We start from the raw sequence: 27780 nt of genomic DNA, 5'->3' as shown, positions 1-27780 counted from the left end.
CCGACCCACTCCTGATGGTAACAGGCACCTTCGGTCACTTACCAATGCCAGGCACTGCACCAGATCCTGGCAGAAGTCAGCTCAAGGGTGGCAGAGGACAAGTACCGACTCACCCTTGAGCCAGTCCCCAGGGAGCCGCTGCCTCCTCTGCCTGCTGTGGTCTGACAGCAGGGCAACGAACGCTTTTTCTTGCTCCTATGTGACTGGACAAAGAGGAGAGGTGCCAGATGAATACCCACTCAGCCCGCTGGCCACAAAGGTGAAGAGGCTCACCACAGCTTGCTGCTAGCCCAGGATGGAGCTGGAGGAAGCGGCGCAGGAAGCCTGGACATCCCTGCCAGGCTGCAAACCTCCATCAGCTGCCTTGGGGCAGTTTTAACCCGGAGTCATCCCTGCCAGCTCCAGGCACAGCTGCTGGAGTTACAAACTACCAATATTTCTATTGAAGGCTCCAATTTTCTCCCATTTGGCTGAAGCAGAGAGGCTCAAATAAGCTGCCACATGCTGGAAAAGGAATGAGACAAAAGGAACCCTGGAGCTGAGGGCTCCCAGATACTCTCAAAAGCCTGCAAGCCAAGAGTTAAGCACAGTTTGACCTTCCTCTTTCAAGGAGCTCACAGACCAGGCTGCAAGCTGCTCCGGAGCCCTGCCATGGCAGAGGCAGCTGGAGACCACAAAGATGAACTTGGTCCTTGCAAATCTGGAGGAGTTCAAAAGGGCCAGGATTTGGCAGCATGATTTTCCGCAGCCTTGTCAGGACAACCAGAATTCAGCACTGTGTGTTTGCTCATCAAAGCAGGACAGGATGTACTGGTCGTACATAGGTCTGCAACAAATCATTGCATCTCTCTGTACCCTGCACCCACCCCGCAAAGGCTGTGGGTCCCTGTGGATGCAGGCAGAGTGATGGCCACCAGGCAACAGCATAAACAGAGGAAAAGCACTTGATGAGCCTGTGAAAGACTCCCCAAGATGTGAGGGGCTCCGTAGACATCCATACCTACCATGGTCATGAGGACTAGCAGCTCAGGACACCCCCAGCCTGCTGCCTCTGCCCAAGGCCACCAGCGCTCAGCAGCATCAACTCAAATAGCATTTGAAGGGCAGTGGCTGCTGCAAGCAGGGACAACAGGGGGTTTGTGTACATATATCTCTCTATCTCTGTGTGTGTGTATATATATATCTCCCTGTCAAAAGACAAGACCCCAAGAGACTTTCAGCGTGACTCTCTGCTTTGGAGCAAACAGCTGGGTTTGGCTGCCTCGCCAGTGCTCCAGCCACAGATGCAGCCCCAAAGCCCATCCCTCGCCTATGGCACATAAGCTCTCAGCACAGGAAGGAGCAAGAACTGATTTTGTTGTTTCATCCCTGTGATCTGATCACCACCCAACCTTGCAACTCATCCATCCATGTTTTGATTCAGTGCACAAGAGAAATGTTTTCATTCTCCTGCCCTCCCCAAAGCAGCACCTTTCCTACCATTTTATACCTAACTAGAATCAGAAAAGTGCAAGTTAGTCATAGCACAATGGTCCCTTTTCTGAAGGTAAAAATGCCACTGCTTTCAAATGTATTATCTCCCTGCTCTACAGGTTTCAAAGCGGGAGCTTCACAGCCAGGGAAACTGGGCCAACAGCGTTTGCTGGAAAAGAGCCGCATTTTTAAGAAGCTGTTTCGCATTTGATCAGGTTCATTTTCCCATTTCTCAAGCCTGGCACAGCTGGCAAGGTCTGGCTCGAAGGGCTACAGGGAAGAACAAGCCCGGAAAAAAAATCATTAGGACCCTGCTAAAATAACTGCAGAAAGGCAGATCAATCTTATCCTCAAATTAATTGACTAGCTGGCAAGGAGGGAAGACCCTAAGGTTTGGGACTGTGTCGCTGCTTGAGAGCTGGACCCATCTCCAATGCCTGACAAAGAAAACCTTTTGAACCAACTGCATCCTCTGGGATTCTCTATAAATATATCTGGGGAGAGCACATGTACAGATTGAGCCGATAAAGAGATGTGACAGAAAAGCACTGTAGTATTTAACTCTCCCTCCTTGCCCAAGGCAAACCATTTCAGTTCCTCTCTCCCTTGGACAGCCATATGAAATATCCCCGGCTTCCTCCATGATCATTAGTCGTTGCTGCAAAGGCAAGGGGGGAAGCAAATCTTTGTCTGAGCAGATGCATCCCTGTGACAATTTTGCAAGGCTGGGTAAATAGTTACGAGGCTGCGAGCCCCAGCTTTCCCAAGCAGTGCTGGCAGAGCAAGGTGACTTCCCGCTCCCCCCCAGGATGAAAATGCCCCCCAGCAGGACCACCAGCTGACAGGCAGCACTGGGCCAGGCTTTTGGCTGTCAGATAATCAGGGATGTCCACACAGTTTAGCATGCATGGCAAGGCAGGCACTTGAAGTTTGCTCTCCTCCCAGGAGCTGCCTTTAGAAATGCTCCTGGGAGAGGAGCTGGGACGGTAATAGGATCAAAATGCTGGATGTCACAGGAAAGCACCCATGGTGGCAGAGACCTGGAGCTGAGCTGTCAGCTGGAACAGTTTCCCTAGGGATGTGGTAGAGTCCCCGTTGGCAGAATCTTTCAAGATGCTATCAGGTGCTATATAACTCATCCAGGCTCCCTTTTCCATAAAAGACTGGATCAGACCACCTTTCCAGGACCCTTCCAAACTGGGCCGTTCCCATTCTGTAATCTATCAGAACTGGGAAGGCCACAGTGGCCAGGAGCCTGTGTCCCACGCCAGCTGCTTCCCTGAGACCAGGACTCCTCTGCCTGCTGCTGGGGCAGAAGCTTGTACAAAGTCAACAAGCAGCTGAGGAAAAACCAGGTGATTCCACACATGAGACAAGCTGCAGAGGCAGGGAAGGAGCCTTTGTAACTACTGAAGCTCAAAGCTGGTCAGAAAACCTCTTTTCTGCTCAAAGGAGTGGTGCTGCCAGAGCTGTGGTTTTACACCTGCCCCCATGCAACTGAAGAGCAGAGCTGAAATAGAAGCCAGGCACTTGCAAGAAGAATGGCACTTGCGAGCACAAAGCAGCAAAGCAGCAGGTATGGCATGAGCACGCGCTGAGCAATCAGCACACGCACCAACCGGCACACACTGGCATGCCTGGCACAAGTTGGCACTGAACATGAAGCACGGCCAGTGCTAAGTCACTGCTCGCCTGCCTGCAAGGACCAGGGAAAAACTGACAGCAGATGAGTAGAGGCCTGGGGCTGCCAAATTCCTCTGGAGAAGTGGGAAAGCAGGGATGCCTGCTGCGAGTGGCAGGAGACGTGACGCAGAGCCCCGGATCCCCATATGTTCCATTATCGACACAGGAGGAGCACGTTTCCCTGCAGACACAGGTTAAACGAACCAGCTCCACTGCATGAGCTGACCCCAGTCCAAAGGTTCCTACAGTGTTAAATGACATTGCCCACCAAATATCCCTGCCACCTGGCTCAGCTCCCAGCCTGACCTCGTGGGCATCCCGCCCTCCCCTACCTGCTCCCCCACACAGAGCTGAAGGTTAGGTCACTTGCACTTGCAAGACTAAAACTTTTTTGGAGGGTTTTGTCACAAAAAATATTTAATAAAAAGTCACAGCGAACGCACAAACTGATGTGATGTGACATGCAGCTGGGGGTTGCCAACCAGCAACGAGCAGGCAGCCTTGCTGGAGAGAGACCACTGAAAACCAGCTGTCAGTGCAAGTCAGTGGGAGATGAATGTGCCCGTGCAGGCACCAAGCCTGTGCAGAGTCACCTCGGGGTCCCTCTCTGGTGCCTGCAGTTGCATGTGACTGCAGAATTGCAGTGCCCACCCCTCACCTGCTCCGCTTGCCCAGTCCAAGATCAAGAGCTTCACTGGCTCCTGGCACAGAGCACATATCAGCCAAGGGTGTCCTCCAGCACTCCTGGCCCAGCTGCTCCGGCACTCATCCTCAGCATCAGCTAGGCTGGTGGGGAACCAGGGATGGGTAGGGAGAGACTTGCAGCTCACCAGGACTCCCATCCTTAAACTGTCATCACCTAAAATAAGGCAAATATCTCATCTATACATCACCTCTTTTGCCAGCAGCAAACAGGGTGCATAATGCCTAGGTGAGAGGAGGGAACGTGATGGACTCATTGTGCACCACCACACGCCCCAACACCCAGCAGTCCCCAGGTAACCAGAAACACTCACCCAAAGCCATCTCTGACATTGCCCTCTTCTGCTTTCCCTTCTCCTCCTGTGGCCATGAGCAGTGGCAGAAGACCTTAGCAGCACGTGGTAGGTTGGATGCAACATCCCCCGTGTCTCTGTTTCCCTGGCTGCAGGGAGATGCTGCCAGCATCAGGCTGTGTTCCACTGCCCTTTGCGGGAGCAGACTGCAAACACCCAACACATCCCCAAGCCTAATGGGGTTCCTAAAGGAGAAGAGAGACTCAATCCACTATGTAGCACTTGTGGATATGAGTGACAGGCAATGAAGATAACACCATTGAGGGCTTCCTTAGTAATAGGATAAACCAAGCCAGAACAGCATTTGAGTTGGAGTTTGTTTCTAAGAGGGGAAAGTAAGTAGGATGGGTAGTTTCTTCCCCTCGTTTCCAAACCCCACTGCTGGCTGGCTATCATCAGTGGGGCAAAACCAGGGAGGTGGCTTGTCAACAATCCCCCACTCTGAATCAGATCATTACACTGAGGTTAAAGAACAACAAAAGCAAAAAAAATCTGGAAAGGAAAAAAACTCCTACCTTCCACAGGAGCTTGTCTGCACCATCCACCCTGAGCATCCACACTTCCCTGGGGTTTCCCATCATGAGCCATCCCCCCACCCTAACCATGTACCACCCACTGGAGATGCACTGGTCTGCGGCTACACTCACACTGGAGGTATCTGAGCGACAACTGCTGGGGACAGCCCCAACCTGCTGCTGCGGCCCCGAGGTACACAACTGGTGGGCAGTGGTTGCTAGCGACATCTGTCTGCAGTGCACAAGCCACGTGTGACCTGACCTACAGCCCAGCCTGGGACTGATGCAGACACACGCAAGGGCTCCCAAAACACTTCCCCCAGACTCTGTATCCTTACTCCAAGCCTCTGCCAGCCCAGGGCCCAGCAGCCTGTCACACTGTCAGCTCTGGCCTCATCTCTGCCATCAATATGAGTATGACACGTCAAATCCTGTATGACTCTCAAGGATTTCTTTCCCCCCCTCACTTTTATTTGATGTGTGAGGATCGCTTAACAGCAGCATCAAATAACCTCCTGTCTTCCTGGGAACTCTACAGACCTATATTCAAGTGCATGTGGGCTTAAACTGAAGGTCATCCCACCTAGCCAGACGGCTGAGGCACCACCTCTCTCCCCAGCACCCCAAACCTCGCTCAAGGTATCTGCAAACTGATACCCACAGTCACCCTGGGCATGGGAAAAGGGAAGGAGGAGGATGGAGAGCTCCACCTCCCAGAAAGCCACAGGCATATTCTGCAGGGTGACCCACTGATGCAGGGATGCAGAAGGTTATCTGGAAGAGCCCTTCCAGACCCACATCATGAGACAGTGAGGGCAGCAAAGTCCTAGGTTGGTAGTGGTAAGTTCTGGATTAAAGGTATCCCACTCCTCATCCTCTTTGGGGAGATGGATATGCAACTTTGAGTGGCCTTGGCTCAGTAAGGGCTCCACCTTGGGCAGTGGTCTTCAGCCCATGGTCCCCAGAGCTCGCAGAAGACCAAAGGAGTTCATGAGGATAAGCAAAGCTATAGTTGAGGAACAGCACCGGCTGGGCACCTGCACTACTTCCTAGAGCCCCGGAGGAAAACCTTGGGTGGGAGCTGACCGACTGGAGCTGCTGCTGAGATCAGGTCTCATGTACACACAGACTGCAGCCCAGACCACTTGCACATAGCAAGCTGGTATTTAAAAAGGCTTCATTCACAGAGCCCAAACTAAACTAAATCAGCCAGGATCAGCCAACACCGCAATAATTAAGCCCCCTTTGCAAACATTTTACCAGCTGCCAACCCCTGACCCCAGGCCCCCGATACAGCCAAGCAAAAAGGTCACTCCATGGTTTCACCTTTAAAACACAAACCATCTGGGATGAGAAGACAGCTCCACAGACCTTCATTTATGACAACCGGGAGAAAACCAACATCAACAGATCTGAGTAAAGCCAGCAGCTATGGCAGTGTGGTCAGAGGAGCAGGAAAGGCAAGACAAGGTGCAGCCATACTCACAAGGGCAGTGGGTACCAAGACTTAGTTGCCACAAATGACCACGCGTAGGTTCCCAGTCCCGTACAGACAGAAAGCCACTCACATTAAGAAGCCATTTGGGGTGCTGTGTAGGGGAGAGGAGTCTGAAGGATAGCACGGATCCTGGACACGTCAGCTGGGGGAAACCTCAGTGGTGCCACAGAGAAGGGAGGAGCATTCAGCAAGTACTTCTGCAATGCATTTAGGACAAAGCCAAACAACATGGGCAGAGGATGAAGGTGAAATTACTTGCTCTTCCATGCAAAGATATAACACACAGCTCGCAGGTACAGATAACATACATCTAAACCCAGATAACATACATTTAAACGATGCTGAAGTCTCAGCTGGCAAGCTGTCCACATGTCAAAGGGTTATCTCTAGCCACCTGGACATGCTAGAAAGTCCCAGGAGAGACAACAGCCTGCACCTGCCAATATTCCAATGGGTAAATAGCCGACTCAGGCAAGCACAGGCTGGTCAGGCAAAGACTGAGCCAAGGCAAAAGAAAAAAAAAAAAAAGTATGGCTGCAACTGGACCAGATCACCAGAAAGCAAAGGAAACCAGCATAATTAATGTCAACCAACACACATTCACAGCTGCTAGATCCTGTTGGCAAATGCGATTTATTTTTGTGGGGATTGTGGGCCTGACTGATAAATAAACCAGCACTCGTGCCATTCATTCAAACTCTGAGAAGACGCAGGATTTGGTACCATTTCCCGTTTTTAATCAAGAAACTACAACTACATCAAAGGACAGTGGCACATGTTTGAAGTCACTGTTAGCTGGCTCAGAATAAACCCATGACCGGGGGGTCTGTGGCAGGGGACAAGATCTCCACCAGAGATCTGTGCACCACAGCGATAAGACCATTGCTGAAATAAAGCATCCATTTGTGCTACTGGCAAGTCAGAGAACTTTCTAAGCTGAAAACAGGTCCAAAAAAACACCCCAAAAAGCACGCAGGAATCAAGATTGCAAAATACAGACACTATTGGAAAATATGCCAGTGGAAGACTTTACAAGCTCTGTATATTTAGCTTATCAAAAAGGAGCAAGAGGTGACTAAGGTACCATAGCCGAAACAAGGAGCAAAGCTCACTCCAAGCTACCAGCCAAAGGAATACTACGTTTCCTGGGCTGTAAACGGGAGCAAGCCATGTCTTTCTAGCACCTTATCAAGCACCCTGCCTCAGCTCCCTGTAGACATGCCAGGCGGGAGCCAACCTGATATCCTCCCAAATCCTTCCTGGTATCACAGAGCCCATGCCAGCCACTGCTGCTTGAGATGCACACTATAAAGCAGTGATTCACAAGCTCACGGAGGTGGGGAACATCCTAGTACAGAGCCCAGGGGAGGTGAAAGAGCTGGGTTTTTGCTGAAAGTTGGAGGATGCCTTTTCAAGACCAGCTAAAGGGATTAAATTCCAGTTTTCCAAGTTAGGCAGAGTCAGAATTTGGAGCCAGCCAGCCTGTGCTCAGGTTCAGAGCAGGGTGCAAGGCAGCCAGGACGATGCCAGCATCACTCTCCTCCTTCATCCCTCCACTTGCACATCATCCTTGGCTGAAGAGAGCACAAAACTGACCCAAAACCCCGTGGAAAGAGACCAAGTTGAGTCAATTGCTTCTAGGGCTGCAGTGGGAGACACCTGCCAGCTCTGCCTTGGATATATCTGCCAGAAGAGCCCAGGGGTTGGGAGATCCAAGCCCACCTGCCTGGCAGTGCCTGCTAGACACCAGCACGGATGCCAAGAGACGCAGGCACATGCAGCCCACTGTGGAAAGCTTGTTACACCCAAGCCAGAATAAATCCTCCTTGAAATGGCAGGAGGTTACAGGGGAATGACCTGCTCCCAGAGCTGTCAGAAAGGGTCTCCACCAGTGAAGAGCTTAGCAGAAGCTCTCCTTTGCACCCAGGAGTCAGGGCTGCTGCGTCTGGCCAGCAGCTGTGCCATGGGGCAGGAGCGTATGCCCCAGGAAAGTGGGACATACCTGCCTAGCAGCAGGGAGAGGCATTGGCAGGAGCTATTAGGGAAGAAACGCTTTTGAGGGACACTAAATAACTGCAGCCTATGCCTTAAATAACCTGTGCTCAGAGCAACAAGCCAGCAGGCTCTCCTGGGCTTCTCCAAAGGCGATTCTAGCCAGCAAGTCACTGCTGCTGCCAGCCTACCATCCCAGGGGAACGATGTCCTCTTACCTGCCAGGGACGGCTGAAGCCATTTCTCCACAGTTCCCAAAAGCCATGGGCTACATCCAAAGAGTTACAGAAATTCCACATCCTGAGCCCCATGAGAGCCAGGGGGGTGAGAATAAATTCTGCGAAAGCAGCCTGACCGCAGCACCTCCTGCTCCATGCCAGCTCATCTCCCTTCTCTCCCTAACAAAAGGAGACTCTGCCATCCTTCTTTTTAATTATTATTATTATTTTAAATTTAAATTTTACTTTTAATATTCCCTGTCGCTCTGAAGGGGCAACAGGCTGGGATAGATGAAGCCCAAGCTGCTAAAAGCTGGCACCACTGCACTCACACTGCTCGAGAAACCTGAGCCATGAGCATCCCTGGTAACTTCAGTGTGGCACCATCGAATCCAGAGGGAGTCATGCTCCCTCCCCATGTCCACCAGCCTTCAGCCTCAAGGGCCTGATGTCCCCAACAGTCAACCTCAGGGAATGACGGGGGAAAGGGTACTGGAGGGCCAGCTCTGGTGGGTCTTCCTCCAGCTCTGTCCAAGACTTCCCCACCACCTCTTGCAGTCCCCCTCCCTCAGCCAGTCCCCAAGCCCTCTGGCTTCTTTGCCCTACACACCCCCTCCAGTCCCCTTCTCCTCCCATTCCCTTCCCCTATTTTTCAGGGCCTCCAAAGCCTTCTCCACCCTCCCTCCCCACCTTCCACGCTTCTCCCTGCCTCCTTCACCTCTTTCTACATCCCCTGCTCCCCCACACCTCCCTCCTATGACTAGGCGGCTATGCCACCCTCTCTCCACTTCAGCCAATTCCCTCTCTCCATGGGAGCCGGTGTTTCATCTCCACCACTGAGCCCCCTTTCAAGCCTCCTGGCTTTTATTATCCCACCCCCTTCCTCCCCGCTGCTGCTGAGACAGGAGGGCAGTGGGGGATCCACGTGCTCAGCAGGCCTGACCCCCAGCTCTCATTAACAACACCCTTCTCAAAGCAGGCACACCATGAGATAAATAAATAAATAAAGCAAATCTCTGTCTCACTGCTGTCTCGGGTTGCTTAAGGGAGCTGGGCGCCGCCGGGGGTGGGATGAAGGATGCTATTTGGAGAAGCTGTCGCCATGGCAACCCCCATTCCCACCACCAAACGGGCACAGGTCACCTGTTTCCATGAAAGTTTCCCCCCCTCCCTCCCCATCCCTCCACCCTGGGAAGTGCCAGCGCGGCCCCAGGGGCACAGGCAGTCCAGCTGGAGGAAGAAGCGGCAGAGATGCTGCTGGCATGGCTGCAAACAGCCTCCAAAGTCCCCCCACGCCATGTCGGAGGAAGCTGGGGCATCCCCACAGTGCAGCATGCAGGGACCAGCAGCACCCTCTGCCCCACACCAGCAAGGCAACCCCACCACCACCCTGCCTGCTTCCCCACAGTCACTCTAACACAGGCCGGGGGGCGTAATGCTCTGCCATGGGACTTGGGAATGGACGCAGGCATGCACCCTGACACACATGCTGTTGGAACTGGGGCAGAGATCAAAATCTGTCCCCTCCCTCTACACGTGGCCCTGGGTGCTGTGCTTCCGTAAGATTTCAGTTATTTATTTTAATTCAAAATGGGCCACTCCCATAGAACGCTGCCAGGTGCTCCCAGAACAACCCATGATTCCCTTTTTAGCTCTAACAACTCCCCCTCTCATGCGACAGATGCGCTTGCCAGGACCTTTCCTCAAGTAAGGCAGCATCAGCCCCATGTCGCCGAGTACTCCTGCAGCCAACCTGATGCTCCCACACACATCAGCCCCCTCCCCGCACACCACACGTCCACCACAGGGCTGGCAGCAGTGCCCAATACCCCCTGCAACAAAACAGCTGGCAGAGCTCCAGGAAGAGACATAGAGGATGAAGCGAGAAGAGGAGATGGGGTTCTACTCTTTACCAGTTCTCCAGCAAAGGCCAGGGGACAGATATGAGCAGTGGCAGTCTCACCCACTGCCAGCATCAACACATCTTCTGCCGGTACCACCAGGCAGCTCCCTAAGGCCGGGGCAGACAAGCGGGTCTGCAAAGAGTCCCCGGCTGAAGTTCTGGGGTTGCCATTCAGGCAGCCATCCTGCGGCACAGCGCAGGCTGGAGGGATTTGCATGGTTCCCCCACAGGGCTGGGAGTTTCGCCAGGAAAAGCAAGTTTATAAATAGTGCGTTTCAACACGAACAAACGAAAGTGGCAGAACTTGACAGTCAGATAAGCCAGGGGCTGAGCGCCGGCCTCTCCCCAGCATCCTCCCCCGCCATGAAGAACGGTCCCTTCCTTCCATCGCCCAGCTGGCCAGGACCATCCTCACTCTCCAGAAAGCCTGAATCTGGAGATGTCTGCGTCAAATGTGCTGCTTGGGAACACCCTTGCCACAGCTGGTCTGTCTGCCAGAGCCAGGCAGCAGAGCTGGCTTAAAAAAAGACCAGAAGCAGGGGGGATGGCCACCTGCTCTGCTCGGGGGCAAGGGTGAACACCCTACAGCAGCCAGCTGCCCAGCCAGGGCCAAGGGCCACAAATTTCAAATTAAGTTTTCATAAGCTCAGAGGTCAGAAAGTTTCTAACTTCTCCTCCCACCCCTGCAGAAGACAGTTACCCCACCGGTAAGGCTGGCACTTGAAAGAGAAGTTTCATGGCATGATGCGTTACACCAAAGGGGCACATATCCGCCAGATCCTAACAACAAGCAAGGCACTCAAGGGGAAAACCAGCTTTTATCTCTGTGTTAAGGAGAAAAGCAGTAAGTCATCAGATGAGAACTTGCTTCTTATAAACACAGAACAGCAGAAAAGACACCCCTGCGCCTACGGAGCGAATGGGAGGACATCCCTACTGGGAAACTACCTGTCAGATTGCAAAAGGAGGAGATCTTGATGGCAGTGCCCAAGGGAAGACATCAAGAGGTTACCCGTCAGAGCAGCCCCATCAGCTGTCAGCCAGATATGTCTCTGACAGTCCACTGAACACATGCGACACTTCATGACACACTTGCTTACCTTGATGTAGACGTCAAGGGCTGGGTGGACACGGTTCACTGCTAGATGGATGGACAATGGCGTAGTGAACGGGAAGGTTGCCATGACCACATGGCTGGGAGCAGGGAAGGAGAAGATCTTGAAGCCATACTTCTGGAACCGCTTGATCTGCTCTTCCGATGGCTTTGCATCTCCCTCACTCAAGATTCTGCCTATGGCAAAACGGCACTTCTCTGGAGACACCTGATCGAGGGGGACAAACAGACGGCATCAAAAGAAGAGAGAGGCTTAAGAACGGCCAAAACCTCAATCTGAAGTGCATGGAGGCAGGAGGCCACCATGAACCAGGGTAAACACAATGGCCCAGCATGTTCGGGCACAGCAAACCAGGTGCCTGCTCCTAACCAGGGCCGATCGTGGCCCACACTGTCCATGCTCCTCCCAGCCCAAGCTCACAGTCCAGTGTGGAACGTACTGCTCCCCTCCTTGGAGGGCAGAGGGACTTGCAGCAGAGAAGAACCAAACCCCACCAGGCTGTTCGCCCAAACCTACTCCAGGTAACAGCTACTGCAGAAAATGTCTCTCCTGCCCCCCCCAACAGAGACCCAACTATCGAGACGTGCTCACTGCTGTCCCCCACTGCAGAACATCCCTGTGACTCCACAGGGGGTGAGGCAGGGCTAAAAAAAGATGTGACCACAACCTGCCCAGCTTGCATCCATCCCACACCCAAGGAGGCTGCCCTCAAGGGGCACCTGCCCCCAGCAGCCACCTGGACACATGACCCACCAGCAGTAAGCCAGAGAGAAATCCAGAGGCTGTTGGGTCCCTCCTAAGCAGGCACATTCAGCCTGGCACAGTTTTAAGGGTGGGGAAACTGAGGCATGCAAGACTTGCATGCAATCACCAAGCTGTGTGTAGTAACACAAAAAGAAACACATCCCCTTCCATCCTGGACCCAAACAACATGCAGAACATAAAACATTCTTTTTCCAGATTTGGGGTTGCCTCCCATTAAGACAGAGGCTGCAGGGCTCCCAGCCCAACAAGGGGGGCTCAAGGCTCTGCTCCTGGAGAGTGATGGCCTACAGGACTCTGGCTATCTCCATGCCAAAGGTGACCCAAGGCCACAGCTTTCATTTCCATTTTTTTAACAAAGTCACACCACTTAAGCTCACATTTAACCATGGCACTAAGCAGGAATGTGGCAGTGGGCAGGAAAGCCCTCAAACTCCTGATACCACCTAAGGCCACAACGTGCCCTCCTACCGCTGAGATCCGAGCCCAGCTCCCTCCCTGAGCCCCAGCCTTTGCCTCCAGCAGCTCTGCTGTCCTTTCCACCCCAAAAGTAATGCCTGAAGAAGGAGCCAGCAGGCAGAGACAAGACTCCTTCCCCCAGGGCACATTACCCCACACTGCACCCCTTGGCACCCCCTTTCCCTTAAACACCCTTTCATGTTGCATGGCAGGACCATCCCAGAGGGGAAACACAAGCAGATGTGAACAGGAAGGAAGAAAAGACTGTCAGAAGCAGCAGCAGCCATCGGGCTGGGGACAGGCATGCCTGACGGCTCGCTCTTGCCCTCCTGTGCTGCAAGAGGGAGCTGCAGACAGAGCTGTGCCGAGCCTCGCTGCTTTGGGGCAGGGAAGAAGTAGATCCACCCCAAAGATAGCAAGAGGCAGCAGTAAAAGGCACCCATGGGGAAAGGCCCAGATGAAGCAAGGAGATAAGGGAAATTAAATAAAGTTCCTTTAAACATTCAATTTCCATTTACAGCCTGAGCAAAGACAGTTCACCCCTGGCCCCAGAGCAACTGACAGGACCCAAGCTGCTGGAGCAGGCAGCACCACTTGGGCCAGCTGTGTTTGCTTCCTCCCTTCCAACTTTCCTTTTCCACAGCGTGCAGCCTTGCAGGCACTTTCTCAAGGGCAGCAGCAAGGCAGATTTTGCCTGGCAAAGCCCATCGCAAGGAAAGGAAAGAAATACTCCAGTTAAAACCAGCCTTTCCCTAACAAATTTGTCCTTTTGGGTGGGCAGGTGCTGATCAAAGCTTCTGGCTCCCCAAAGTGCCCTGACAGAGAAGTTTTGGAAATTACTGCTTAACCTATTCAGCAGCTTTGCTGATGGGAACAAATCCCATTCCTGCATTCAGAGAATGTTTTGGCCTCATCCATCCAACGCTTGGGCACAGGCTGGTTGCTGAGCATGTGAACATGTGGACTGCAGGCAAAAGCCCCTAGCATGGGCCAACAGCTAAATGTGAGCAGAAGCACTTGGTTGGAGCTGAGCACAAACCCACCCGCCACATGCAGGCATTGCTGCGGAGTTATTTTTGCTCCTGCCAGAGGTGGAAGAAGGAGGGAGAAGTCCTCTGGGCTGCTAAATATTAAATAAAAAGAGAAAAAAAAAAGGTGTGAATTAATATTAATCTCGTCCATTAAAACACATAAAACATTGCTGGCAGGGGTTCGGCAGCACTCAGGGAGCATCCTTGTGTGAATGTCAGAGAGCCAGGAGCCTGCAGGGAGCCCCAGGGATGTCGGTGACAGCGGCTGCCCTGAGGCCTGGCATGACCCCGAGGCAGCCCACACGCTGCAGGCCATGGGGCTCCCCCTGGCCCCACTCCCAGCCACAGCCAGCACACAGCCACTGCTCTCCAGCTCTAGCATCGCCATCCTCTCTGCTAGTAATAGCTTCCTTTGCCCACAAGTCCACCAGCACAGCAAACACTGCTTGGACACCTGCTGGTCATCAACCTCTTCCTGCCACAGTGCCAGAGGCACCAAACCCCCAGGAGCCAGGCTCGAGGTGGCTGGCTGGCCAGAGCCCGACAGCACTCAGCCAGGGATGCTGACGGACACAATGGGCAGCAAGCATGTTTTGCTGCCTGATGACAAAAGGTCTATTTTTGGTGACAAGTCAACATCCGCAGTGGGTGGCCAGCTCTGGGTGGACCAAGCTTTACCAGAGGGTGATTCACCGAGGAGAGCACTGAGAATGAGGAGGTCATCTCTTCCTCCCAGGGGAAAGGCAGCCTGGGTGGCCAACCCCACCCCGCTGGACCCCCAGGAACAAGATCATCATGTCCCATGCCATCATGGCTACAGTGGGTACGAGCACACAGGGACACCCCACAGGACACCCGAGTGCTCAACACCTGAGCCAGCACCTCAGGCACGTGCGCTGCAGCCCCCAGCCAAGTGACCCACCCAAAACCAGCCCCTTCCTGCCCAAGGACATCCTCATACTCAGCACCCTGCCTGGCCTGCACTGCCCATCAGTGAGATGCAGATGTCTGTGGGAACCAATTTAAGAGCCACAGATCAGCCCATGGAAGATGTCACTGGCACCCTGGCTGCTCCAGCAGACCCAGGTCTGATGTGTGCTCATGATGTCAGGCGAGAGGAGGCTCCTGCCCCGTGCACAGCTGCAGGCACCAGAGCTATGTCCTGCACAGCCCCGCTGTGCCCCAGACACCATAGTACCTACAGAGGCAGCAGGCTCGCGCTGATGTCACCTGCCCAATGCCATGAGCAAAGGCAGCTCTTCTGGAGAAGGGCAAGGGCTGCAGGGCTGCCTGCCAAGCCTTTGAGGGCAGGTTAGGCTCCCATCGCAAGAGCCAACAGCATGGCCACCAGAGCTTGAGACGCCTGGTCGCAGAGATGCATTATAGGCTTTGCTGGTCCCCCAGAGCTTCCAGCAACCTCCAGGCTCACTCCACATGTGTGGCACCCAGAGCCTTTGTTGTGCCATCCTGAGCACCACCTGTCCAGCAGGCTTCAAGAGGAAGGCAATTCCCCTGCCCAGCGTCATCACCAGTCTCCCAGCCTGACCCATGGACTTGGTCCATGTACCCTCTAAAACATCTAGAGACCCACACAAACTCACTACCGTCCTTCGCAAAAGTTGCACCGTGGACTATAGCTCCCCACAGTATCCTGCCCTGTGCAAGGAGCTCCTCTCAGCTTGCACACCAGCTGAAGGCACTCACAACCCATGCCAGATCAGTGGCCAGTCCACGAGCAAGCAAATACAGAACCCTCAGTGGGTGGGAAAGAAGGCCTTCAGATCTAGTAGCATGCTCCAGTACAGACTGGGCACTGGCTGGGCCACCAGCAGAGGTCCTGGTGTGCCCTGACCAAAGCAGGCCAAGTGCTTTCTCCACTGGCTGACCCCTGAATCCAGAGAAACCTCCAGTCATTGACACCATGATGGGCCTCCTTGGCTACCAGATGCCATTCAGCCATGCTGGCAGAGAACATCTTCCCCTCCTGAGACCCCCCAGCTACAAAAGTAGAAACAGCTGGCTTTCAAAACCTTGGGCGGCTACCAGAGACAAGTTCTGCAGGCCCACTGCCTGCTCCAACCACAGGGTGAGTAAAGATGCAGGAAGAGGAAAAAAAAAAAAAAAAAAAAGGAGAGACGAGACAGGGCTAGAAATGGGAGGAAGCTTCATCCTGCACAGACGGCCCAACTTTCCAGGGTCATGCAAGAGTCATTCCCTCCCATCCTCACCTGGTGCTGCCAGGGAAAGCATTCCCCGTGCCAGATGTGGCAGGAGTCACCACAAATATCTTTATCAGTATCTGTGGGCCTCAGCAATACAAGCTTTCATTAGCCCACGCTTCGGCAAACAGAGGGGGAAGGCACAGGGCCCAAGCACAAGGTCTGCAGGGCAACCACAGGCATGTCTGCATCATGTCCCTGGAGCAGGGCAGCACCAGGCACGGATGTTGAGCCCTTCCAACATCAACTGGCCCACTCCACTCCCAGAGATGCGGGGGAAGCAGCAGCAGCACCAGGGTTCTCAACTCCAGACAAGGCCCCTGACACAAAGACAAGGCCACATATTAGTGCTGGGGAAACTGGCCACTCTGATCACGTGGGCCCTAGCGCCCCAGGCACTCCCCAAGGCTCCCATCCCTCACCTGCTCCAAACATGACATTTCTTGCGCACAGAAGTGTCCAAGCACATCTAGTTGCACCTTGCCTCTGCCCGGCTCATCCTGGGGGTTGGGCGCAAGTTCCCCTCACCATCCTCCTTTCCAGGCCAGGAAAAGACACTGCAGAGTGTCTCTTTTCTGCCTCCCACGATCCAGAAGCAAAAACTGGGTAAGTCAGCTCATCACAGGATACAAAGTGGCTGAGCACACCAGGCTCCACCAAGCACAGTCAAGCTCAATGCTTTCTTGCCTCTGGTATCTTCCTGTCACAGTCCACTCAGAATCATGTTTTCATGGACAAGATCCCTCTAAGCAGGTCCAACCTTTGGGAGCACCCTCTTGCAAGCAATGAAATAGGGTTCCTAAAACATGACAGGCACCAGGCAAGAAGCAGAAGCACAGGCAAAAGCACTGGGCAAGAACTATCAGCTCATGTGCTGTGCCCCACGCCAGCCCACAGCACACACGCACAGCTGCTGGCCACTCTGCCATCCCTCCCCCCCCCAGCATTCCTCCACGGTCACACTAGCTACTGCAGAATTACTGAGGAGCCAAGCTGTCTGCCACAGACAAGTGCCCACATGCTGTTATTTGGAGACCCCAGTGCCACCTAGCATCAGCTGCCAGACTCTTCACCCCCCAGCAAGCTCTGATGCATTTTTGTTTGCTCCTTGTCCTGGACCGTACCCACTAGAGTAGCTAGCTCAGCCACCAGGCAGTACACTTTCTGCTCACCTCTCAGCTGAAGAGCATCATGGAGTAACTATTTCATCAGACAGGAGCCCTTAGTACACATCACCTGAGGTTTCAGTAGGAACTCTCAGGGGATGAAAGGGAAGCTCAGAAACACATGAGAGCACTAGAAACAAGAGAAGGAGTATGGGTGAGGACAGAGCAAGCTGAGCAGACCATCTGCTTTCAACCACATTGCTGCAAGCCCAGAAAGAGCCCCCTGCAGCCAGGGGATCTTCCAAGGAATGCTTCACCTCAGGGTCATGAAAATTGGCCTCTGCTCCATAACCAGATCCATTATCCTGCTGATAGCTCCTGCTGAACAAGTTATCAGAAGACAGCAAACTTCCCTCACCCAATGCTTTCTAATTAGGGTTATCCAAGAAACTATCTTCTTTCAGGTGCCCTTCCCCACAGAGCATCCTCTGCAGATCTGGGAGACCCTGTGAATCCCAGTGCTCATCTACGGAGCATAAGCTGCAAGTGCCTGAACCACAGTCAAAGAGCACCCTGAGCCAGAAACCTGGGTGCTGACCACGAGAGCTTGCTGGCCCCATCTTACCGTGTGAGGGTTGTCGTAGTAAACACCGATGGAGCAGAGCTTCGACGAGATGCTGCAGCCGTCTGTGAAGAGCTGCCCGGATTCACCATATGGGCCTACCCTGAACTTGTAGGCCAGCGTGATGTTGCCGACAGGTGGGGAGCCAGCACTCACAACAACCTCCGTGAAGAGCCCCGAGTAGACAACAAAACCAAAGATGGTCAGCAGCAGCAGTGCAACCACCACTGCAATCAGCCCAAGGAGCATCCAGTCGGATGTGATGGACACTTGGTGCTCCATGCTTCCTGATGCACTAGCAGCAAGAGGAGAGAAGAAAAAGGAGGGGAGTTATACTAGCACTCCGACAAGCAATCGCTCTCTAAAGCTATTTATTTGCAGCGGAACACATCCACTTCCAATTCCACTTACGTGTGAAGCTTAAAGACAGTGGAACCCCCCCAGAAGCCTCCTGTATATTAGTCCCGTGTTGCATCAGCCTGTTTCAATTGGTCACCAGGTACAAATTATACTGCTTCAGTGCCTCCTGGGAATGAGGTGGTTATGGAGAGGTACTTTCACCATCTCCCTAGAACCAGCCACATCACTCGCATCCAGACTTGTATCCAGGAAAGACCGAAAACCAGCCAGGAGCCCACATCACCCAACAGATTAACAGATACACAGCTCTGGACTAAGGATCAGGGCACCATAATCAAATAATGTATCATGTATAGATACCAGATCTGACATTGTGACCAGGACAGGCCCTTTATCAAAAAGTCTAGAAGCCCAGGCCTTAAACGACCCAAATGAGGACCATGCCAGTTCAGAGCTGAGCCCTGCATTCAGATCCAAGCACCCAGAGAGGCTCAGAAGAAGCTGAAGACCCTGCTAGAAAAAGCATCCCCAACACACTGAGGTGCAATGAATTACCAGTACTCCTTTCAGATGTTTTTTTTCCTCTTTTTACCCTAAAAGTTTTTATAACCCCAACCAAATCTTCCTGTTTTGTTTGGCATCTTTTCTCTCTTGCACTGACTGCGGGACACAGCAGCCTGGTGAACGCCTCCTGCTTGTTTTCACCCACTGAGCATAACTGCTCTGGGGAGTTGCAACCCAAATTGTAGAGAGTTGTTTGTGTTTTATTCTCCCTTGAAACACAGCTCTGGTCACAAGGACCGGCTGCAAGGCTCCCCTAGGAATTTCACAAGACCTAGGTTTGAAACGGAAGGTTGAAGTAAACAATTCACCTTTACCTCCATGTTATAAACACACTTTGTCCAAAAAGAGTCGTTCACAGTGGCTGCTGCTTGCTCAGCTTTATGGCAAGAGAAAAGCCACATCCTAGTAGGAACCGCAGGTGGCTCTGCTCTGCTCGACCCGGGTGAGTTGTGGTACAGCAAAACCAAGCCCTGCAGAGCCGGCACTGCCGGTTGCGCTCTCTGTGCCGTGCCAGTGCCAGGCTGGGCACTGTCTCACACCATGGCCCTGCTCACCTGAAAAACCAGCTCAGCCCAGAAACGGTTCAAGGCATCTGATGCACAGGGGTGTGGGATCGGTGCGCTGCAGCAGGAAAAAATAAGTATCATTGCTTCCTTTCAAAATGAAAAAAAAAAAAACCACCAAGGCCAAAAGCAAAACAGTCACAGCAGAGCAGCTGCAAGGCGCCTGCTCCCCAAAGGAAGGGTGTCCTGGGGAGCGCCTTGTCCTGCAGGACCCTGCAGGCCGAGATTTCTTCCCAAAAGTCTGCGGCTGGACACACAGGCACCAAGAAACACGGAATCTGGAAAGGAGCGGCGAGGGAGGACGATGTCCTGCAACCGCCTCCGCTGGCGTGTCCCAGCGCGGGCCGTGCCCCTGCTCCCCGGGCCGCAGCCGGTGCCGCTCCCGGGCAACCCGGCAGCAGAGCTCTGGCAGCGGCACCCGTTGGCCCGGCCATAGGGTATACATCCTATACATCCGTGCCGCCAGCCAGCAGCACCGCGCCCCTACAGCCAGCACAGCTTTATTAGTTCAGATCACGGCTCTGGGGGCCCCCCGTGAGCTGCCAGTCCAACACCCTGCCCCAGGGCCCTGCCGACGGCTGGCCCTGGAGGAGAGGAGGGCATTTTTGGCTGTTTTACCGGTTCCCGGGGCTCGCTCCCCACCGGCGGCAGGCACGTGCGGTTCCCCAGGGCGGTGGGAGCCGGCCCTGCCGTGCCCAAGGCCGTGACCCCCCCCGGGTGCCCGTGCCGGGGCGAGGGGGCCGAGCCCGGCGGCCCCACTAAGCGCCCGCGGCGGGCGGCCCCCGGCCCTGGCCGGCCGCAGGCAGCGCTCACACCGGCGCGGGCTGCGACCGCCGCCGCCGCAGCGCTGAGGGACCCGCCGCCGCGCCCGGCCGGCGCCCCCCAGCTGCAAGCAGGCCGCGGCCCGGGGGGCCGGAGCGAAGCGGGGCGTGGGACTGGCCCGCCCGGCCCCGCCGCTCACCCCCCGTCCCGCAGAGACACCCCCAGCCCCGGTGACGGCCGGAGGGCTCCAGCGCCCCGCCGCTCTCCTCACCCGGGGCTCGCCGGTGACGGCCGGCCCGGAGCGATCCCGGCGCCTCGCTCGCCCCGCCCCGCTCGCGCGGGGCCGCGGGGCCCGCCCCGGCTCCGACAGGCGGCTGCGCGCGGGAGGAAGTGCGGGGCGCGCGCCCAAGAGGGGCGGGGCCGGCGGGCGGGGCGGGACGCGGGCCCGTGCCACAGACGGGGCGGGGGCGGAGCTTTCGGCGAGGACAGCCCCACCCCCCCAACCCCCGCGGCTCACTGTGCCGGCTGGGGCAGCGGGAGCGCCCTGCCGAGGGAAGCGCCCCCTGGCGGACGGGCAGCGGGGCCCATCCGCCCCGAGCCGAGCCGGGCCGGGCCCTGACGGTGCGGTGGGGCCCGGCCCCTCCTGGGGTCTCCCTGCCGCGCGGCACCCCCAGCCCTGCGCCCCTCAGCTCGGGAGCTCCTCACCGTGCCGCAGGCAGGGCCGCGGGGCCAGGGCCGGCAGGCCCCCGTGGCAGGCCCGGCTCTCCCCTCACAGACCGCCGAGATGCTGCTGGCCAGGAACGACGGCGGATGGCGTTGTGTCCTCCAGCTTGCCCGGTCCTGGGGCTGCGGCCGCTCGGTGCCTGTCCCAGCTGCACGATCCCCGAGTTTCAGGCTCCGTAACAGCCGGAGCCTCCCATTACTGGGCTCCTGCCCTCAGGTGCTGGATGAGCAGGCACCACCGTGCTAGAGGACGCACTGGCCGTGCGTCAGGGCCCACACCACAGGGCCTGGCCGGTCGGGGCAGTGGGCAGGGCTGGCCACCTCCTCAGCCCCGGTGCCCGTCACACCGAGCCCAGAGGGGGGTTGAGTGGCCGCTGACACGTTCCTGCAGGCCCATCGCTGGGGCTGTTGCAGCCCGGCTGCTGCCCGTGTTTGGGCTTTCCTGCTGCCCAGCGGGAAGGGAGACCAGCCAGACAGCTCGGACAGCACTAGCCAACAAGGGGCAGCACCAGGAAAGTTAGAGTTAGGCGTTTGTTTCATTCAAGGGTTCTGGGACATTGGCCAAATATTATCGGTTCATTTGTCCTTCCCTCAGCCTGGGGAAAGCATAGGGCACTACCCGCCAGCAGCCAGGAGGCCGGTTGCTTTCTCTTCCATCAGCCTGGCTTTATCAACCACAGGGAAACCACGCTAATGAGTTGCGGAAGACCCACAAAGCTTCAGCCAGCACAGGAGCTGGTCAGGAGCACCATCATCTTGCGTGCCCCTCACCACCCCAAGCTCTGATGTGCCCCAACAACTTCTGTCACAAGGCAGCTTCACAGCCTGCTGCCACCTCATGATGCCTTTGGGAGCATGCCTCAGCCTGCAGCTCCCCACAGAGCACCAGTGCTCAGCCCTCTGCTGCTTCACAGACAACTCAGGTCCCTGTTTCTTTTCAAGGAATGGGACCAAGTACAGTACCTGAGAGAAGCAAGCAGTCTTCCCCACCTCCTGCTCCTCTGTCAGGAGAGACATGCTGGAAGGGCCCAGACATAATCTCCATCCTCTTTTTCTTCTCGCTATATAAAACCAACCCTCACACCTCTTTCATTCCACCAAGCTCTCTCCAGCCTCTTCAACCCTCTTAGCAGGGAAAGTTCGCTCTCCACTGGCACACACAACAACCCGCCCACCCAAGCCACCTCGAGATGCAGCAAGAAGCAGCAGTGGAGTCAACCGCCATCTCTCCTGCTGTGGTTTCACATCCATTTCCCATACGTCCCAACTCCCTCTGTCAGGGCTGTTTGCAGAGGGAGTTCCAGGCACTGTTTTTCACCAATGTGAAGCCAAAGAGCTCATTTATGAACAGTCATTTGAAATCCTGTAATACTTGCCTTTCTCCAGCACCTTCATAGTGAGGATCTCAAGGTTTTCTGTTAAACGGTAATTAGTTAAACCTCAGAGGCCCTCCTTCTATTTGGCATTACAGCTTTTTTTGCAGCTGGAAGAAAATATTTCAGCTTGGTTACGTGTCTTGCCTGAAGCCATGTAATGAATCACTGGCAGGAAGAGGAACAGAACTCAAAAGCCCTTTAACTGCCAGCTCTGGCCATCAGACACTTCTCTTTCTTCCAGTCTTGGAGTTATTTAACTCAGCACACATTTAATACTTAACACATATGTTTTCCCATTACAACAGCAAATGCTAAAATTCGGGTCTAATTTAACAGCATCATTCCTTCACTTTGAAACAGCACATCAAGAAGAGCCGAGGCAGAAGGATGTAAAACATGTGCTCTTTGGTGGGCTCCCTGGTTGTCCTCACCTGCTCCACCACATGGCACCCCATCGCTGGCCTCTGGCAGTGTCAGCCAGGCCCACGCTCCAGAGGGGGTCCGGGGTCCTGGGTGGCTGGTTATGGCAGACACTTGGTTTCAGCAGACTTGTTTGGGCTGTGCTGGGCCCCACACCTCTGATGGGATATGCAGATCAGCCTATTCTCATTTAAATTCTCTCTTAGTTGCAGACAGGAAGAGGTGGGCTGTGAGCAGTAGCAGATGTGGGCAAGCTGGCAACAATTCTCCACCCACCCGAGTCACTCTCTAGAGTGGCACTGGCTTCATCCCAGCAGTAGCAGTCAGCAATGATGCTCAGCAGGTCAGTCACCGCACCCCACTCCCCCAGTGCTCCACATCGTCTCGGCAGAGCATGTGGTACCTGTGCCAGGGCACTCAGCTCAGCCTGTGGCCCAGACCCTGGCTTCCCAGTTCTGCTCTCATCTGCTGGACCCTCCATCTCCTGCTCCCACAACCCAGCAAGATATGCCATTGTCCTTCCTCTCCCAGCTGCCCCGGGTGCCTTCATCTGCTGGAGAAGGTGAGCTGAGCTTCATGAAATTCACTTTGTATGCCCAGTAAGCAAATAGATGTGGTAAGGATGCTTATCACCTTGGGAACGTGGCAAAACATAAATAAGTCTGACTAACTCAGCATGGAAATACCCTCCCTAGAGGGGCAGGCAAGAGGCCAGAACAGAGTGTGCAGCTGTGGGGAATTTCCATCAGCATCACACAGATGTGCTGAGCTCTAAAGTCCTTCCTGGCTGCCCGTAACACGGTAGCTTCACATTGCCGTTGATGAACCAAGACCGGCACTTGGTCCCCTACAGACAAGGGAGACCAGCAGCTGTTGGAATAACTGGAAGGAAGGCAGCACAGGCACGTGGAAAATGATCAGCTGGTAGGCAGGAGGCTGCCTGCAGAGGCAGAGCCGGAGGCCAGGGGCTGTTTCTCAAAGAATCCCAAAGCTACTTTCCTCAGAGCAAGATGGATGACCAAATAGCACAGTGGTCCCATCCATCATGGTGTTCAGTTTGGCCACGTCTCAGGACCTGCGTGTCCCCGCTCCAGCTATCCCACTGCTGAAGGATCTCCTCCCACCACCTTGCCACCTGCCCACGCTGCTGGGACCCACTCCAAAACCTTCCCTGTTTTTATCGCCTGCCCAATCCACCCCACACTGGGAACTGGAGAAGTTCTCTCCAGAGGAAAGACACTGCGAAGGGCAGGGGCTGCCCCGGCAGAGCTCAGCAGGGCAGCAGGCAGCACTGGGCTCTGCGGTCAGGCATGAAGGGCTGTTTGGGGCTGTTGGGGTCCAGTGAGCAGGAGCAGGCTGTGGCTCAGCATTTACACCAGGAAGGTTTCAGCCGCTGGCCTCCTGAAGCGCAGGGTTAGTGTCACTGGTGGCATTAGTCAGGGTGCTGGGTGCAGGGTGCAGGAGGTTCTCTGGAAATCATCCCCAAAGGCTACACAGGACAGCACAGCCTTACCCCTCTGTATAACGGCTTCTGCTTCCTCGTCACCCACCAGCGGCAACATAAACTTAATATTTACCACTGTGGAGCTTCTTGTACCAATTGATCAATTTTCTAAAATACTGAAACCACAAAATTTCAACAAAATACTGTTGAAATGAAACTGCTTTTGATGGGAAAACTGTGGTAGAAGACTAGGAAAGGCTCACACCTGCACACGTGCCCCTGCGAGAGCCAGGCATGTGAAAGGCAAACTGTGCGGAGCCTGGCAGCACTTCAGCCCTTCACCTTTCGGTGCCTCCACTAACGCAAAAGAGGAGATACACTGGAGGATAAAGTATGGATCCATTGTTTCGCCTTCAGATTTAAATTCATTTCCCACTGCATTCTTCTGTATTTCTTTCTTGTGACAGGAATTCAAAATTCACAGTGTTGCAGAGTAAAAGAAAATGCATTTATGTCTTTTCAGACAAACTTAAAAGTGTTAAGAAATATGCAAATTAGTCTTATGGTTTACTGTCTATTTAGGCCACAAATTCTGAACAGCAAACTGTTTTCCTCTTGGATCTATTAGCAAGAATGGTCTTGTAATTAAATGCAAAGTTTTTAAGTTATGGAATGGACTTTTCAGGCAGGCATGGTAGCTTCCCTGCCTCCTGCCTTCTGAAACCACAAGGGTCAAGTTCAGAATCTCGTCATGTTCAGGTCCCAGCCCTGAGCCATACAAACCTGGATGGGGTAGGATCCACTCACTAAATCACAACTGAAGCTGCCAAACCAAACAGAACGGACTGCAGTGATGGACAAAACACTCAATAATGCCTGTACAGTGTCTTGAGCAGCAAAGACTTAGAGCAGTAAGAGAAGGAGGAATTTCCAGTTTGGAGACAAGTCCTTTCCAGTCTGACACATGGCATCCTATGATTTCTCGATAAATTTACCATGTGCTACCTTTAAGACAACCAGGCTCCTTGCTCCTGTAAACAGCTTTTTCAAACACTTCCTTTGGAGAGGTGGGAGTCACTAGAAGGTTCCAATCCACATCTATTTAGAACTTGTGTGTACCCATCTTTTCATGTGTGTGTGGATTGACTTCAGTCTTTGGTGAGTTTTATTTTTTAATTTTTTAGGGCGAAAACTTTTGGGGGAAACATCTCATTATGGCTTTCATTTTGCTGGGGTAAATAAATTTTTAAAAAGTTGTGTTCTTACAGATCACTCTCTGTTCCCTTTTTCTACGTCTATTTTAGAATAGGAATGCATAGAATTAGACAGATTACTCCAGGTATTTTGCCAGGCCCTTTGTCTTACTCCTGATTTCTGTCATGGGGAATTTTCATGGATACTACAAGCAAACTTTCATGAAGTTATAGAAGAAAAACTTTTGTACGTTGTAGCCTATGAGCTCCTCCTTTTGCTATCAAAGCACTGAACAGCAGTTTAGAATTCTGCACCTCTGATGATCAGCTATTTAGATCAGCAAGATACTAAGGTGGGGTTTATTTAACATATTGTGTTGGAGCTTTCATCTTTTCCTTTCAGATGTCACATCACCGCTGGTAGCTCCTGTGAATGACAAGCAGTCATTCAGACTCCCCTCCCCAAGGCCAGCAATCGCATTTGTACATCGCTTTGATTTTCTGTGAATAAAAGATCACTTACGAGTCTGAAGGGATGCATCATTCATCTTTGAACTCCCCTGAAAATAATTTTAAACCATTTATAGCTCCAGTTGTTTGGAACTAGGGTGTACAACTTTGACTCATGACCAAACAGGTCTGGCCAAATTCCTCTCATGATGCCGGGCACGGGCCAGTGCTCAGGCGGGATCTCTTCTCTGCACCCATGTTCTATTCTCCTCAACCAGTAGTGATGCTTCTCACTGGGGTTTGTGTTCCATCCAGAGAGGAGTATCTCTGCCTGCACTGTGAATATCGGTACCTCCTACTGCAGTGTATCACATGCACATGAGGAACCAGGAACATACAAATCTTTTCCTGGGGGAAAGTATTTTCTAGGGACATTTGCATTGAGATATTGTCTCAATTTCTCCTCCTGTGGCATGCCTTCAACTTTCATTGTCTTAGCGGCAATTGTGTACTTCCTCCTTCATCCCGAGGATGATATTGTATTGTCTTTGGGCTACAGAAGAATATACATCTATAAACCACGCTTTTCTGTCTCATTTTTTTCCAACCTCCTCTCTCGTACGTGAAGTCTAGATTAAGTTTAGATTTTTTTCTTGTCAAAAACATGAGATAGTTTACCCAGAGTATTCTTCTGGTTTCCATCCAGGCAGAAACAAGAAGGAAAGCATGAACACACCATGCTCTGTGCCTCTGGATTTGCAAACGATGCTTGCAAAAAGTGCTGGTTTTGATGTGGTCTCATCAACAAGCTCATTTTCTACAGCAAGTGACACTTTAGACTGTCATCCAGCATTTTTAATGAGGGATCCCTTAACAGGCTTCAGGGATTTCAACAGGATTTTAAGAGCCTTACACAACTGCACGCTGGTAACCAGAGAGGAGTTGACGTTCCACAAAGCAAAGCAGCTCAGTGGTAATGATACCAACAGAGCTTTCATGCCAATGGTTCTCCTGTAGTTTTATAAGAGTGACTGCAGAAGCAACAACAAACATGAACATTTGTCCCAACCTTGATTGCTAGCTTCAAAACCAGAAAGCTAATTTGTTATAGCCATGTTGTGCTCCTGTTTTTAATGCACATGTGTAACTAGCACTTTTAAAAACCCCTCTGGCAGCTGTGTAAAGAATTACACTACAATGACAACTCCACATTTAAAGTTGAAAGATATTTTTGTTTTGAGATTTTCATCTCCTTCCTGGCAAAAAACTGTCTTGAAAAAATACTTCACAAGCCTCTTCCAAATAAAGCACAACTGTGGGGAGCTGCTGTAAATCTGAGGAGGTGGAGATCTTCCAAAAAGGACTTTCAGAAGCCCTGATTGTTTATACTCATATTTCCCTCACTTTTCCTACTACCTCATGTTGTAGTGGACACACCATTCATAATAAAAGCTATTAAACACAGATGATTTCTGACATTATTCCAGCTCAGCACGTCACTCCTTGCCTCCTACAAGCATCTCTGCCTAGGGGTGCACTGCCACCCACCAGGAGTGCATTTCCCCAAGATTACTGACTTGCAGAGGTGGTGGAAATGTTTCCCGCTGTACTGAAACTTCCAAGTTTTAAGCCCTGGCTGGTTCTCTCAGTTTACAACCAGGTCAGGTGAGGCCACCTGCAAACCAGAGTGGGGTGCAGCACTCCCACTGCACCGATGGCTTCGGTTCAAACTGGACTGCATCTAAGCCCACCACTGCAGCTTTGCTAGACAAGCATGTTTATGAGTGCCCCCATAGAAGAGCTTGTTTCAGCTGATCTGATTTCTTCAGGAGGCCTGAACTGTCTCCTGTGGCTGCTCTTCTCCTTCCCTTGACTACACAGCTTGAACTGCTAATGCTGACATAGGCTTAACTTCACAGCAACAGAGCACAGAAGCGTGAATCCCATCCCCTGTGACACCAAGTATGACATAGTGAGAAGAGAAACCATTTAAAGGGAGATCCAGGAATATTTTTAATCCTATATTTTATTCAGCTGTAATGCCAAATATGATCTGCATCTGAATTTTGAGTGCACAGTCCTACCACCAGCACGGGGGAGAAGACAGTAGAGAGTGTCACAACTAAGCATTGCAGTGTTCTTGTCTTTTTATTGCTGCTGTGGAAAAGAGGATAATGTGTGAGAAACCCTTGCACTGAACCAGAACAGCAATGGCCAGTAGAAATCGCATTGCCCTCCTCTGCATAATACAGCTTCACCTTCCTTCCCTCCTTG

General features: G+C 53.1%; 1 protein-coding gene across 2 annotated transcripts in view; it reads right to left on the bottom strand.

The window, feature by feature from the left end:
* TEX264 (testis expressed 264, ER-phagy receptor) overlaps positions 1–20312 on the bottom strand; it is a 40813-nt gene extending 20501 nt beyond the window's left edge. The window contains exons 1-4 of one of the 2 annotated variants that reach the window (XM_056334554.1): positions 20172–20312; positions 19130–19196; positions 17655–17946; positions 11438–11659 (exon numbers count right to left, since the gene is read on the bottom strand). In XM_056334554.1, coding sequence (XP_056190529.1) covers positions 11438–11659; positions 17655–17933 — 501 coding nt within the window. In that variant the 5' untranslated portion in view covers positions 17934–17946; positions 19130–19196; positions 20172–20312. The remainder of the gene's footprint in view (positions 1–11437; positions 11660–17654; positions 17947–19129; positions 19197–20171) is intronic. The other variant, XM_056334555.1, reaches the window with a different exon arrangement.
* Positions 20313–27780: the final 7468 nt, after the last annotated feature.

Source organism: Falco biarmicus, chromosome 4, assembly GCF_023638135.1.
Source record: "Falco biarmicus isolate bFalBia1 chromosome 4, bFalBia1.pri, whole genome shotgun sequence".
Classification (NCBI taxonomy): Eukaryota; Metazoa; Chordata; class Aves; order Falconiformes; family Falconidae; genus Falco; species Falco biarmicus.
The sequence above is the reverse complement of the archived record's forward strand: the minus strand, read 5'-3'. Positions and strand labels throughout refer to the sequence as shown.